The following is a 16,346-nucleotide window of genomic DNA, read 5'->3' on the forward strand; positions in this document are numbered from 1 at the left end:
GTCAAAGCCCACCATTCCCTGGCAGGAACATTATTTTCCCCCTGTAAGGATGCCATTTCTCTGCCACAGCTAAGCACGTTAGAGGAGTCCATTACCAGTTATGAAGTTCATGCCACTGTCTAATTGGTCTCTGAAATACTGCCCCATCAAAGATGCAAAGAAAGTACGAAGGACTGAAATTATAGCAGGAATTAAAATGATGCTGTATTAATACATTCCTTAGTTGCGGGATTATGAGCACGTGTTATTGTGGAGAAGGCTTCTATTTTTTCCCTATTGGAAACTCCATTCTCTTTAAAAGATCAACAAGAAGAACCAAAAGGGAATTCCCTAAGGTCAGCTCTGAGGAAACATAAACCTCTAATTCAATAACTCTGCTACTGCTCTGAAAAAAGGCTTTATTATTGCAACATCCATATGGAGCCAATTGGACATTAATGACTAATCAATCCCTCCCCTTTCTATTCTACTTAAAGTGTCACAAACCATGTTTAGATTAGCCCATTTCCTGCTTAGGATTGCTCAAGATGTCTTTTGTTCTTTCAGGACCAGCCTGATGGAGGCAGCTTAAACAAACACACGACCAGAGTGGCGCAGGAGTTATAAAGTGCCATATGTGAATGAACAAAGGGGCTATACTAAAGCCTTTTGTGGTATTTGTTAATGTTTTTCATCTGAGCTTAAAAAGGCTTAATGACTTTGTGGTGAGCTGATGCATGTGGCTCGTGGCTTTGCAAAATGAAGGAAATTCTAACCAGTGATATACCAGTCTGTATTTTCAAGAGTCTCTTGCTTTCAGTTTGGTGCCCATGTTTACTTTTTGTTTTTTTTTTTTTTTTTAATTCTCAAGTTATATTTGCTTTACACAGATAGCTAAACAGAGCCCTTTATCTTGTTTCAACTGTAGGATTCAAGGGCAACTGGGATAACTTATGTGATTCTTTCTTTTTAATGACTTGAAAGTAGCAAAGAACATCAAATATTCTACTTATTATCTGTTTGCTATTTGTATGCACAGGAGGACAGCTTACAAGCTGTTGAGCCCAGGCAAAAAGACATCATTTAAGTCTGAACCAGAGACCACTGTGGATGAAATAAGACAATAATAGGTTCTGGCTTCCTAAGTTTTCAGGAGCACCAGGCTCAGATTCAAGTAGATTCCCTTGGAGAATACAGAAGCTGGTAAAAAGCTGGTAGACTAAATAATTCATGTTGCTCAGCGGCTTCTGGCTTCATCCAACTCAATATACTACCATAGACTCTACATGAAATTAAGGAGCACAAACCAAGATGAAGCAAATCTCAGAATTAGTTAACAAAGATACTACTAAATCCATCCTCTTGTTTCCATCCTTATTACTCATCGATTGCCTTGGCCTCACTGTCTCTGCTGGACTGTTATAAATACTAGCCTTCTAACTGATGTGCTTACTTCCAGATTGGAGTCTCCAGTCCCTACTTACATACTTCTTCCTAATTTCAGCCAGAGTATACCATCACAAATGCAATTCTGACCAGACTACTCTATATGTAAAAGTTTTCAATGGTTCCCCGATGCCCAAAAGATGAAGTCCTAGGCTCTCCCTGACCTGGTCCTCTACCTATGTCTCCAGTCCCATCTCTGGCTTCTCCACTTAAAACTTTGTTTGATTTATAATACTGAACTACTTTTAGTTATCCATACCCCATGTTGTTTCATACTAAGCATTCAGTCTTTTCTTTTCCTAGAATTTTCTGTCCACCTTTAAAATCACTTATTCTTCGACTCAGGACAGGGATGATCTCTAGGCAGTCCTTCCTAGTGTATCAGTTTGGGCTAAGTTTTTTAGGCTCCCATGGCATCCTATGCATACCTTTATTTTAACATTTACCATGTTTTACCCAAATTATCAATTGTGTGTGCCCACCTTCTTCACAAGACTGTGCACCCCAAAAGGGGCAGGGATGCTTCCCCAAGGTCTGGTACACAAGTGGGCATATGGTAAGTACTCAAATGTCACAATGGAGAGAAGTAGACATCTTCAACTGTGAAAATTTTAGAGTGAGACTCAGATGGCTGCCTGTTGCATTAGAAACTGATAATTTCTGAAATTGGATTTTGTATAAATCCTATTTTATTTCTTATATTCTGTAAAATACCTTGCCTTACTTGAGCATCTGTAAAATAATAAGGCTTTGGAGGGAAAATATACCCATAGTTGTTTGGGACTCAGAGACCATTGGTTCCGATCTTAGTTCTTTTATTGACTTGCCCTGTTATACAGTCCTGAAATCCCAGCTTCCTCACTTCCTGGGTAATCTTGAAAGGATGAGTTTTTTTGGAAATATTAAATTTGAAAGCTATTCTAACATTGTAGGGTGTGCATAAATACATACAACTGAAGCAGGTATTCAAACAGACCTATGATGGGAGCTTCCCTAGATAGCAGAGTCATTAGGAAATAGATGAAACATGCTCATAGAATCAGAGAATTTTAACACGAAAAGGATATTAAAGATCATCTAATTCACATTCCTTATTCCACATGAGGAAACTGAGATTTACAGAGGTTAAGTTGTCGAGGTCTCACAGTTAGTAACTGGCAAATATCACAAGAAACTCAGATGCAACTATCTCTTAAGTTTCACACTTGCCATCAGAAGAAATGTCTAAAACGGTCAACTGAATTGCTTCAATAGCATCTAGACTTGGCTTTTAAAACTTCACAAAATTCATTTAATTGGTTTCTCTTCTCCATTTCATTTGTTTCAGGGAATTTTCCTTTTATTAGAATGAGAGATGCAGATACTGGGTGCAGTAGTAACTAAATTTTTTATTAGGTTATTGTATGGAAATCATATTAGAAGGATTTTGGCCACTCAACTCATTTCCATAATCTGCCAAAACTTCTTTGCCCCGAGAATCTGGTGAAAGTATTTGAAAGATACTTAATATGTGTATGGTTTGAAAGATTTAAAAAACTTTCAAAAGTTTCTATTTCTTGGGGTGCCTGGGTGGCTCAGTTGGTTAAGCATCTGACTCTCGGTCTCAGCTTGGGTCATGATCTCACAGTTCATGGGTTCAAGCCCGGTGTCAGGTTCTGTGCGACAGTGCAAAGCCTGCTTGGGATTCTCTCTCTCTCTTCTTTTCTCTGCCCCTCCCCTGTACTCTTTTTCTCTCTCCTTTTCAGAATAAATAAATAAGCTTAAATAAAAGTTTCTAGTTCTCTTTTTTTTTCTTCTTTTTAATGGAAAAGCTACTCCAACAAAAGCAACCAACTCAATCAGCTCATCTTGCAGAAAAATGGGAGTCAGTGTGGCTTAGATCTGGGTTTTAACTCTATATTTGATCTTCCCTAAGTTGGGAAAATTATTTCCTTTCTCTAAAATGGTAATCTCGTCTCCTTACAAAAGAGAGTTAATCATTTCTACTTGGCAGGATCCTTGTAAAGATTAAATGGGAATGTAAAATTTCTTAGCTCAGTGACTGGATCCCAGGAACCACTCACTAAACAGTAGTCGCCCGTAGAAATAGTAGCAGTAATAATGGCAAGAGAGAAGTAATAGAGTCTATTCCAGTACCTAGGACATATCAAGTGCTTTCAACTCATATTTGTTCCCTTTCCAGTCTTTCCCCATACCTGAGTGATGTGTCCTATACTACATAGTCCTGTCCTTCAGAGTAGTTATAAAACGACCCACAAGTTAGCTGGGGAGTGTAATTTACTACCTAATGGAGTGTCCTCTGCCCCAAAGTTAAAAATATTTAAAACAGTCTCTATGATAAAAAGCTAAAATGTACTGAATATGCATAGGACCTAACCTCAAAAGACCATCTCATATCCCCCAGTTCCCACATGTGGAAACTATAACCTGACTATGCTGCTCAGTCTTAGCCAGAATTTATGGATCAGCTTTTTATAAAGGACTCATCGGAATAACAAAGGATTAGGATTCTTGATCGAGATACTGTAATAAATGAAGGGCAAGGTAGTTTCAGGGACATTTGACAATTGTTTTTCTTTTTCCTCTACTAGTAGTTCTGTAAGTCTGCAACATGGAGTAGACTTTTCCATTTTGTCCTCAGGTATGATTGGCCTTCCCAGTGAAAAGTGAGCTTATATTGAAGCAGCACAAAATGATTTCTCTCCCATGAAATATATATGCAAACCAGTAAACTGCAATTTGTATTTTTAGTATAAATTTAAAATGGTTGAATACATTGCTTATGAAATTATCTCTGGGGCTGAGACTTGGGATATTAAGTTTTAGTTCGGAGTTACTTCTTTACAGCCTACTCCTAAATTTAACAGTCTACAGTATAATGCAAATGTCAATGGATTCTTACACACTTGCTCCCCTCTGGTACCAAGACCCAATATGGGGCATCATGTCTACGGATAAGTATTCATTGAACAAAAACAACTGAAAAAAACCCTCTCCACTAGTAAGTACAAGAGAGAACAATCTGTTAGACATCCATCAGTCCCATCAGACTAAGTGAAATCATACTTTAATGAGTAATATACCCAGGAAGAAAAGAAGTGTTTTTAATATGACTTGAATGAAAACCCTCCCAACACATACTCAGCTCTCTGATGATGTTATATGAAAAGATGCCCATTGAACATCCGCCCAGAAACGATATTAAACAAAACACAAGAATAAAGAGATTAACAGATTCCCCAGACTAAATGAACTGCTGCTTTTCCATTATTTTTAACTTCTGTAGTCTAAGTCAATCTTGAACAATTAAAGGTTAATGGCTGTTTATTTGGTAGCAAAGTTCAAATTCTTGAGCCTGGCACTCAAGGCCATTCACAATATGGAACCCAGGTATTTCTATAACCTGCTCAATTCCATAAGTATTTACTGAGTATGAATATATGCACGACTTTTGCTGGGCTTGGTAGGGAACACAAGGGTGAGGAAGGTCATTCTTCCCTTCTGGAACTTTGTTATGAATATCTGTATGCTTTACTGTTCCTGCATCTGCTTGGATTATTCCCTCAACTGAAAGTTCTTCCCCTTCTCTTTGCTCATCCAAACCTGGGCTTATCTCTACCTATATTTCTGTCAGGACTCCAACAATCACTGTTTTTCACAAAGCACTGTAGCTTCCTCCTCTAAATAGCACTTTTATTTTTCTGTTTCTCTAATGATGCACTTGAACATGTAACACCTTAGGTTGCTTTGCTTTCTGTGTGTGCTAGTATTATAATCCCAACCACATTACTAGCTCTTGGACAATAGAGTGAAGTCCATCTTTTAAGAAATCCTTCACTCCATGCCCATATGTGCTGTACACATAAGAGGTAATCAACAAATTATAACTTAAACATGAAGGTAAAATGGAAGATTGGGGGCCCCCGAACATGGGCAGATCCTGCTTAGAAAGGCCTGGCTATTGGTACTGGCAATTCAGTCTACAAAGAACTATTGCTAAAGAGTACGAAATGATAGGTAGTGGGCACAAGCAAACAGTGTTAGACAAGCAGAGTAAAATGAGACAACGAATATGAAAGAAGGATATATGCAAAAATAAAAATATCTTAAAGAAAAAAGCTAAGAAGTCAATAAGAGAAAATGAGAAAGAGCTAGCTAGGTGGTTATCAACTTTTTGAAATAAATTATAAGCACAATTATCAGAACTTGAAAAAAAGGAAAGGACCAATTGGGGGGTGGGGTGGGGGGAAGTTTGGCAGAAAGAGTTTAAAAAGTATTCCAAATTGGCCTGGTGCTCTTTAAATTCCACCAGCTTAATGTTGGGCTGAATTCAATAGCCTGTAGACAGCAAGTCAAATGTCTCTTGCTGCCAAGAGAAGATGATTCTGGGACAGGTAACCAGACAAGGTCCACATCCGAAGGGCTACATAGTCAGTCCAAACATGACAGAGAGACCTCTATCAGCCAGGGTTTACTCTAATATATGTGAAGTAGACATACATAATACTGAGGAAGCATGGACTGATTTTGCAGTCCCACTGGGACCATATGCTGGCTGCTCTTATCTGGGGTCTAATTTTCATGGAAGATGTTGTTAATCTTTTGTGGCCCAGTTTCTGAGACAAGTTGGGGAAGTCCTTCTGTGTGATTCAGTAATAGCATAGACAAGCATTTCTTGACTAGGGTGGATGATATTCAATCAGAAAAGTAGACTGTGTGTGTGTGTGTGTGTGTGTGTGTGTGTGTGTGTGTGTGTGAGTGTGTGTGCGTGTGGTGGTGGTGGTGATGGCAGTGGCGTTGGTTATATATATATATATTGCCATCGACACTTCTTTAGAGAAGAAGCCAGGCCAGTGAGAAACCAGCTACTGGCCAGAGCTAGGTTCCTCAGTAAAGGAAGACTAGCTCTTTGGGCTTTCTAGCTTAAGCAACTCTGAGAAGCAGGTTGAGTTCCCTTTATGAAGTATTAGGGGATGGAGTTATACAAGAATCTTGACATTTCACTCTCTTGCCCCATCAGGACTATCCATCACTTGGAGAGTTCAATGGAAATTGTTTTCCACCAACATTAAAAGTTATTTGGGAGCTTTTAAGACACAGCAAATATATTTCTTTAAGAGAAGTTTATTTGCTTGTTTAAGAGAGCGGTACTTTATATATAGTGCTGATATAAACTGGTGCACAGGATCCTCTAAAACTGTTTATATCCACAGTAAAATACATTTTTGTGATACTCATACAACAGAGTTAGTCCAGAGCCAAGGGCTTTGTGAACTCTGCTTATCTCCCAGCCTGTGGCTGTTACTCACTCCTCATCAGGCCTTGGGCCTCCCGGGCTACTGATCCTGGTTTCAGACTCCAGCCTGCTGGTTCCATAGAAAACGCTTTGCCTATTCATTTCTCTAAGATTCCTGGAAACACTGGTTTAGGCAGCTATGGAAGGTCAGACCCATAAGCACAGCTCTGATTAGTGCTCCCTTCTGATTTATCTCAGTCTTTTCTTTTAATATATAGGATTCCTCATCTTATCTGCCTAATATGTACTCTAGTGTTTGGATTCCTTTGTAAGCAAAGACATGTCATTATAGAGATGGGATATTTCTATAATAATTTCATTTCTTTAAAGGATGGTGTAGTCCAGAATTGATACTTGTTAACATTCTAGTTGACTTAAAGGTGAATGATTTCAATTACATGGCAATATAATAAGACAGTTAAAAAACTGCCAACTAGAAATAACCTAGACCAACTTCCTTAGCTACAGATGAGAACACTCAGGAATGGAAAGTGACCCGCCAAGTGTGGAACAACTGGAATTTAAGTCTCCTAGTCCGTGAGCAAATATCTGAAGGGGTGTCATGTGGAGAAATGGTAAGCTTTATTTTTTGGAACCTAAAAGTCAGACTAGAGCCACTGGGTAAAGAAACAGAGACAAATTCTGGCTCCCAATAACAAAGAATTAATAATTAGAATTGGAATGAGCTTCTCAAGAAGTAGCTTTCTGTTAATAGACTAATAGGTGCGTTTGAACAGAATGGAGATGGCCACTTGTTAGGGTTCTATGAAGGGATTTCTTGGCTGGAACTGTGATTTTGATGATGTCACTCCTTTATTCCAATTCTGAGAATCTAAGTGTTGCATGGGAAGCACTGTACTCTGGACTTGAAATAATAATGACTTTCATATTCCAAAGTATAAGCAGTTGTAGCCCTTACACCCCACCCTAGATTACACTACAGCCCCCCTCTGCTGCCTTGAATGAGCCATGTATCTTCAAACCATCTTCCCTTTCCACCAGGAATAAGAAGGACCCAGGGAGGGGAAAGGGAATGAGAAAAGTTTCACAGGTTTATCAGAGTGTGAATCAAAAGGTAAGTAGAATTTTTAAGAGAAAAACATTAGTATTAAGTGGTGCATTTTTAAGAAAAAAGAGGAAACGTTGCAGTCTCTCTCATTGGTCTACAATCAGAGAGCTTAAGTTGACAATAATAGAGCTAACCTGAGGTATAAAACATAGAAGCAATCAGAAGTTTGCCAAAAAATAAAGCTTTCAGAAAGGTTAAGGCCATGTTGGCTGGGATCCAATTCACAATTCAGTACAAATCTATAAAAGTCTTCTAAGCAAATCTGAGGATCTGAGAGCAACAGTTCTAAAAGGGACTATTCTGGGTACACGTATCCATTTCCACTCAAATCAATGCAAGTTTTTTATACATGGAGGACACATCACCACAGTTTCAACCCAGGGTCCAGAAGTCTGGCCAATGATCATCACCACAGTTTCAACCCAGGGTCCAGAAGGTCTTTTTGGATACAGAGTGTGTTTCTTATAAGAAAGATGATCTGTGCACAATAGCTTCCACTTAGTTTTCAACCCAGGGTCTAGAAGTCTGGCCAATGATCATCCCTTTAGGAGCTCAAATTCCCTGATTCCCCACATCAAAATGTGGTTCAGCCTTCCTCTGAGGCTGGGACACAATGATTGAACTGTGGAATTAAAAGAGGTGTTAGGAAAATGTTTTCTTACTCAAGATAGTCTGCAAAATGGAAAAAAAAAAAGTATCTCTTTAGAGATCCCCAGTGAGAGAGAGAGAAGAAACAGGATAGAAAGAATATGAAAAAGAAGGCAAGTCACAACAGTCATCGCTGGGAGAAGAGAAGGAGAGGAGAGAGAGAGAGAAAGGAGGGGCCCATCTGTGAAATACAATGAGAGACAGCTGCTCATTAATAAAAAAGAGAAGTTAAAGGGATGTGAAAACTGGATTCAACAAGTGGCACAAATATGCTCTCAAAGGTACCGGTCTCCTCTTTTATTTCTCTGGAAAAAAACTAAGTGGAAGCTATTGTGCATAGATCATCTTTCTTATAAGAAACACACTCTGTGTCCAAAAAGACCTTACTGACAATCTTGGAATTGGAAGGGACCATTTTTAGAGATAATGGAATATAGAACACATCTTTTAAAAGATAAGGAGGCATGAGTCACTTGTTTGCCATCCTTTAGTAAAAGAGCCTTAATCCAAACCTTCCAATAACTGGGCCATCACCCCTCCTACTGTACTTTGCAACCTTGAAATTAGGAGAGTTGGGAGAACCATCGCATCTTGCCTGAAGAGAACAAGGAGAGGGGAAAAGTCGGTAAGAAGTTAAACAGCTGTTCATCATTCTTAATACATGGTGACTGACTCCACTAATCAAGTCCTCTCTTCCATGTCCCGCATAGGAGCTAACACATTTTATGTGCTCAGTACATAGTAAGCCTTCAACTGCTTCAAAGTATAACAAGACCTTACACATGTTTCCTAAGCCCCCAGCACCAATGAATTTGTAGATTTATAAATATCATGGTGAACAAGAAATGCTGTCTTGTCATATTCAAGCCAAATAACAGCTGGACTTTAAAAATAAAATTTTGAAGGCATTTGCCTTTTATATTTTTAATTTCTGTTTTCCTGGCTTATGGTTTTGTCATTTGATTTTGATGAGTGTTTAATACACACATGCACAGCTGCCTCTTTGGGTGACCTTTCCCTTGCGGCTTCCATGCGCAGAGCTATGAAGCAGGTCCTCAAGTTGCTTAGTAAGTGATATTGGCATTTTCATGACTGCCAGACATTTTCCTGGGAAGCCCAGCTGGACCAGGCCCTCATCTCCTAGGCTGACGTACGTTAGTCACTTCAGAAGCCTCACAGGAGGATGGGGTGCAAGTGGAAGGAGGGCATAGTCCCTTAAGATTGCTGTTCTGCATTATTCACAATAACCAAGACATGGAAACCACCTAAGTGTACCTCGATGGATGAATAGACAAAGAAAATGCGATACACACACACTCCTCTTGAAGGAGTTTTTGTAGATGAATATTATTCATCCACAAGAGAAGAAAATCCTGCCGCTTGCAACAACATGCATGGACCTTGAAGACATTATGCGAAGTGAAACAAATCAGGCAGAGAAAGACAAATAATACTGTATGGTCTCAGTTATATGTGGAATCGGAAAAGGAAAAGCTCTGAAACAGAGCAGAGTAGTGGTTTCCAGGGATTAGGGGGAAGGGGAAGGGGAGAGAAGTTGGTCAAAGGGTATAAACTTCTAGTTATAAGACGGATAAGCTCTGGGGAGCTAATGTACAGCATGGAGAATATAATTAACAATACTGTATTATACACTTGAAAGTTGCTAAGAAAGTAGATCTTAAATTTTCTCATTAAAAAAGAGGCGATCATGGAAGGTGACAGATGTGTTAACTAACCTTGTGGTAATCCTTTCCTAATATACATGTGTACCAAATCATCACATAGTACACATTAAATTTACACAGTGCCATATATCACCGTCTGAATAAAGCTGGGAAAAACATTTAAATTGCTGTTCCAAGCCGGAGGAAACATAGACATGATCACACATGGACTGAGAAGAGGTGGCGAGCTAGGCTAGAGCTGCAGAACTCACCTGGCCATTGAGTTCACCTAAACAGCTTCCGCTCTGAATCTCTGGGCGGCACAACCAAGTCCTGATCTTTTTAACACTTTTCTCAATGACAATTATGCCTGTCTGTCTGTCTGTCTATACGCATTTCCCTTTTAATCTTCTGTCTTCCTTCGCTAGACTTTAAACTCCAAGAGGTCAAGAACATATCTGTTTTGCTTCCCTCGGTTTATCTAATGTCTAGTTCTGACACACAGTAGATGCTTAAGAAATGTTTTGTTTTCCTTCATTTCATTTTGTTTTGTTGAGACCACACACTGATTGAAGGAGTTTATAAGCTGTAGTTATTCTTTCACTACGTTCCTTCTTACTCTTCCTGTGAAGGGAAATATGAAGGAGCAAAGTAGAGAAAGTATTATGTGTACCTGTTATCTACTCTGACTTGCATACGAACTGTAACTCCAGCAGGCTTTGCAATCAGCTCTTACTTGAACGGATGCCAGGAAATATCCTAAAGTCAGCAGAAGGCTGCTACCCATCCCAGCAGTCCTCACAAAGGCAGTGTGCTTCTGTCGATATTAGAGCCAGTAACTTGACTCCATTCATGAACTCACAGTCCCCCAAAAGCACATGAGGTCTCAATGGCAACTCTGGGCAAGCTTCTGAAGGGAGGTTTTCACACGCTCCTTAAGCTCCTGGGCCACTACAGCCCTTCTACTATTACACTCATCAGGCATTGCTGCTGTGTGTGACAGGGTAACACGAGAGCTGGTGTATGGCATGACTTGCTATATTTAGGGGAGAGGAAATGGGCCATACTGGGGAAGGTCACAAGGAGTTTGTTCAGAAAAGTGAAGGCACCATGGATTTATCTTATATGCAGGGCATGCCGTATAGCACAGTATTTAGAAGCTTGGGTTCTGGAACCAGGCTGCCTGGGATCAACTCTCAGCAATGCACTTACTAGCTATGTGACCTACGGCAAGTTACTTAATTACTCTTGTCTTTAATATTCTCATCTGTAAAATGGAAAAGAAACAATAATACCTTCTTTACAGAGTTGTATAAGGTTTACATGAGACAAAATGTGTAAAAAGCTTCGCACATTCTCTTGCATGTAAGTGCTTCAGAAATGTTTGCTAACAAACAACACAACAACAACAAAAAACAAATTAACCAGGAAATTGGTCTGAATCCAGACAATCTGGGTATTAAATGGAATTTCTAAGAATATTTCTATACAATATTGTGCTCTATAATTAAGTTTTTCATTTTTTCCTTTCATAATGGTTAATAACTCCAATCAGGCTTTTTAATTTACCAGGCACATAATATCATCAATTAATTATTAGCATTATTGAGAGGTAACTGACTATATGTATACCCATTATACAGTCAAGAAGCCAAATGAAGAAGGAAGAATGATAGATTAAGAAAACTGTCGTAACAAGGGTAGAGTGATAGAACTCTGCACCTCCTAGTCTATGGAAAAATGAACAGACTGAATATTCCAAAGTGATGAAAAATGCTATTTCATTGTGTATGGTCAAAGATTTAGGTACTCTATGGTACAATCTTGCAACAACATTGAGATGGGCCTGGCCTGAATATATTGGTTCCCTAGGCCAAGGAACCTCAACCCTCATGAGGAAAAACCTACACTTCTAAGTGCCTATAAAACGTCAATGTCACTGTGCTCTCGGTACACGTTCTTCAGGAAAGGCAGCAAGTGTATTTCTGGTTTTAAATCCTCTTTATCCCTTCCCTTCCTCCTCCTCCTAATTTTCCTCCTCCTCCTCCTCCTCTTCTTCCTCTTCCCCTTCCTCTTCCCTTTCCTTGCCCCCACCCCCACACACACAACAATCAGAATTTAACACCTTGTCCCCAGGACTATCATTAACCATTAGTCTCTCCTACTCATATAAAAAAAAAATCTGCTTTTTGAATACTCTGTGAAGTGCTTCCTAAAGCCTGTAATTGCTCATCTTTTAGTGTTCATGCCAGGGATTTCTGAACTGCCTGGGACGGCCCCAAGCTATCACCAGAAGTCATGTCCAGTTCAGATGAGGCTATGAAATGTCTCCGCGTGTTTTCGAGGGATTAGGGTCCTGGAAGAAATTCTGCCGGTAAAAGCGATAATAGTAAGATTCTTCTCCTCAAGCTAAAGAAGAACTTTAGCAGGGACCCAAGATGGGCAAAGTATTGTGTTACTCTGAAGAGAACAAATTAATCTTCCCTGACTGGTGGGAGGGATTCTGCCAAAGGAACAGCTAACGGGAAAACCAGTCCTTACTCTGTGATGACACAGTAAATAACCAGGCAACATTACTACTGAAGTGCTGACCCAACTCATAAATTGTACCCAGCCTCTGGAGAGCAATTTCTGCTGATTTGCTGCTTGTGCATTTAAAACAAACAAACAAAAAGGGACAAGGAGTGGACAGGCATTGACATTGCTGTGGATAAACCCACTGAGAGTGAAGCTGGTCTTTCTATCCAGACTTTCGCAAGAATTTAGTAATGGATAGTGCTTGGGCACAGGCCGAGCAATTATTAATTTTACACTAGATCTGCTGCAAACCATCACTGAGTTCCCAAAAATGTTTGATTTCACCTGGGACTTACTTGATTCAGGGTTGAAAAATCCTCCTTTGTAGGTTAGCCCTTTTTTTTAAACGAGTATGCGATGACGTGGATGAAACACAGAATTCTGTTATTCATGGGAACGCAGAGGGTCATTTTATTTAAAAACTTTGAAATGACACCTTGAAGTACGTGAATTGCTACGTGTTCAGTAATATAGGATCTAGCTACATCTCAACGTCCTCAACTATAATATATAATGGAGGCTAAGAGTTCCTCTGCTTTGCCAAAAAAAAAAAAAAATCCCAGCTGGTACTCCTGAGAAAGACTGTATAATCCTATAGCTAACTCAGATGCACCTTCACAAACGCCCGGAGCAGCAGAAAAGAGCTACGGAAAAGCCACTCACCCTCTGCATCTTCTGGCCGAGTAAGATCGATGACACCTGGGCCCAGCTTTCCATCTTCACTTGACTTTCCTGTTAACTGGGGCCCCAAATTCTCAAAGCGTGTTCTTTCCTAGAGGAAAGAATAATCAGAGGCTTATTCTAGCTTCCGAAGCAGCCACTTTTTCCTTCCAGTTTCTATCTTGCTTAGCGGGCAAAACTTGGATTTACAAACATCATTTCTGACCAACTGGGGATCAGAAAATCTTTCAGGAAGATTCCACTAAAGCCTGGTGGTGGCACTGAGAGCGCTGACAGCGTCTAAAGCACAGTACCTGTAAGGAAAGGAAACCTGTGCCGGGAAGCCTGCCGGGCGGCACTGCGCATCTTCTCTCAGTGGGATTTGCTCCAGTAATCTAAAAGGAATGCAATTGAAAGGTTTGAGCCCAAAGTGCAAAACTTGAAAGAGCAATTCCCGTGAAAATACACTGCTAGTTAACGGGAGAGGAATTGTCTCATTTGGAGATCGCAGTTTGCATTGGTATTCCTGGGAAAATACAAATCGGAGTTTTAGGCAGGAGGATTTCAAAAACAAATGTTTCAGAGCGGGCAGACTAGATGATGGCATTGATGCTATTATTTTGCCTAGGAGTTTCAACTGTAACTTCTTGGGAAGTAAAAAGAAGATTACTCCTAGCCAGCCATGGAGTCAGGAAATTTAAACATCTGTGCCGTTACAGGAGGGAAACTCAAACACGTTTGCCTTATTAGCCAGCTCCTCTAGGACAGGGAGCCTGAAATATCACAGTGAACTCTCCCTCTGCAGCTCTCCGGATCAGTGGCAGAGGGCTCACTGACCATCACTAATACGGTGTTCTTGTCTGCAAAAACAGAGCACGTGTCCCCTTCTCGCCTCCTTGCTACTCTCCAGACTCAAACTTGGCTTTGTGTTGTGCTTATGAATGAATGAAACCTTGTTGTTCATTACTATGAAACAATATTAAATGTCATGTCAGCTTGAATTTACAGACATGAAATAGCAGCTTCCAGCTCCGGGAATGGTTTCTGCATGTTATACTTAATGCATTATGCAGCAGTAGAGTGCTGATTGCTGTTCAGTCTATTGTTCAATGACCTAGTTCTGTACTGAGCATGTTCGGCATTAGATGGAAACACTCGGAGTGTTCTCTTCTGTAAGATGTTTAGAAACTTGGAAATATTCTTAAAGAGCAAACATACAATTACTTGATAGAGGCTGTGTCTCATTTGTACAGCCTCACTACATTTGTGCTTTCTAATATGATTATTTTTGAATATCATTATATTTCTATAATTAATTCCCATCAGTCAAATTGTGCAGGAAGTCTTCCAGTTCCCCTTCATCATGGAATATCTTGAAATCTGTGTTGGAAGAAAACGCAGCATAAACCTTGCTTTAATCTAGCACCAACTCTATGAAAGATATGCAACAAAATTGTAATCTTGAGTTTCCCCCACTGGGCAATCCTAACTAGTTACACTAGTGGGATATGGGGAAACCTCCGAAGTACCACACTTATAAAAATCAGAATGGAAAATAAAAAGCAAATTAGGCACAGTTCCCCAATATTTTCTCATGTGAAAACACCGCTGCACGAGAACAAATTAACCCAGATGCAGGCCTCAACAAAAAGCAACCACAAGCCATGTGGGAGTTTCACACATTGTCGGGGGCGGCGGGGGGGGGGGGAAGGGGGGAGGACAGCTGCTTTTAATCAGCCAATTTCTATTTTTGAGTAGCACTTTCGGTTGTCATGATGTAAAGAAAAAGAATTAAAGTGAAGATGAGTAGTACCAGGGAAAGCAAAATATTCAACCTTTGTTTTATCACATTGTTTCGCATTTCAAATATTTGCATGTGAATGCTCTCCCTATGTTAAATGCAAAAGGAGTTTTGATGTGACACCTGCAATCTTCTTGGAAGAACAACCTTTAACTGTATTTTCATGGGGGGAAAACAACTTTCTCTGAAAATCAACAGACCGTGCTACCTATCAATATGCATATTTCAAGTATCTTTCTAGTCATTCATTCTCTTTGATTTTACCGGAAAATATTCTCAGTAAAAAAAAAATAAAGTTCCTGAAAGAATATCAATATTTTGACAAGGAAGGAGAAGAGGGAAAATTACATGCCATGGTTTGTAAAATCCTAAGACAACAAAGCTTACATGATGATAATATCTTTTCTTTTACAAAAAATGAAGTGCACTCACAATTCAGTATTATCAGCTTGCTTTTAATCATAACAAAAAACATTCGGAACATTCAACAACACATTCACAGTGCCTTTGAAGTCATACATTTTTCTGACTTCATTGAAAAAAAACATTCTTCTGCAGAGCTACTTTCCTTATAAAATATCAATATTTTGACAGAGTAGAAGTCAAGGAAGAATATCCCATGAAACACTCGTTAAACAGGCAGAAAATAAATCAATGGTAAAAATTGTTTTGGGCAGTGGGCTGCATTTTATAGTTGGTAATATTAAGCACTTGTGTTTGAGATTAAAGAAGGACCCTGCAAAGCCATGCCCTTTCATATAAATTTCTACCTAGTCTCCCAGAAGATTTCCTTCTTCAAAGAATAGCTCAGAATATTTATTTGCCAGCCACATAACCATAAGATAAGAGGGCCTGATGTCTACAAGTTAGCTCCTGTCAGCTGGGCCAAGCCAAGATTTTACCAGTAAGGTTGAATATGAGCCTAGTAAATACAGGATGTGTACATGGGCACAGAGATGAGTTCAGAGATACTTCAGTTCCAACAGGCTTCAACTTCTGGCCATGAAGTGCCAATGGGTATGCCCCTATATCAAACAGATAAAGATTTGTGGGTGGTAAGTTCTTAACGCCAAATTTTGCCCACGCACTTGAACTAGCTCTCACAACATACATGTCGTCCAAATAAGATACTTTGGAGAAGTAAGCAAAAGAGTTCAGTGCTAATTTAATCTCAACTGCCCCAGGAAAATCCCCCAATCTTCATGC

The 16,346-nt window shown here is 39.6% G+C and overlaps 1 protein-coding gene across 35 annotated transcripts in view; it reads right to left on the reverse strand.

Moving 5' to 3' along the window:
* The window catches only part of SOX6 (SRY-box transcription factor 6), a 695,707-nt gene that overhangs the window by 32,776 nt on the left and 646,585 nt on the right, over positions 1 to 16,346 (reverse strand). For 27 of the 35 annotated variants that reach the window (XM_045039006.1, XM_045039005.1, XM_045039007.1 and 24 more), the window contains 2 exons: positions 13,654 to 13,734; positions 13,343 to 13,451 (listed from right to left, as the gene is read on the reverse strand). In XM_045039006.1, coding sequence (XP_044894941.1) covers positions 13,343 to 13,451; positions 13,654 to 13,734 — 190 coding nt within the window. The remainder of the gene's footprint in view (positions 1 to 13,342; positions 13,452 to 13,653; positions 13,735 to 16,346) is intronic. The other 8 variants (XM_019812123.3, XM_019812124.3, XM_019812121.3 and 5 more) reach the window with 1 other exon arrangement.

Source organism: Felis catus, chromosome D1 (assembly GCF_018350175.1).
Source record: "Felis catus isolate Fca126 chromosome D1, F.catus_Fca126_mat1.0, whole genome shotgun sequence".
NCBI classification, from domain to species: domain Eukaryota; kingdom Metazoa; phylum Chordata; class Mammalia; order Carnivora; family Felidae; genus Felis; species Felis catus.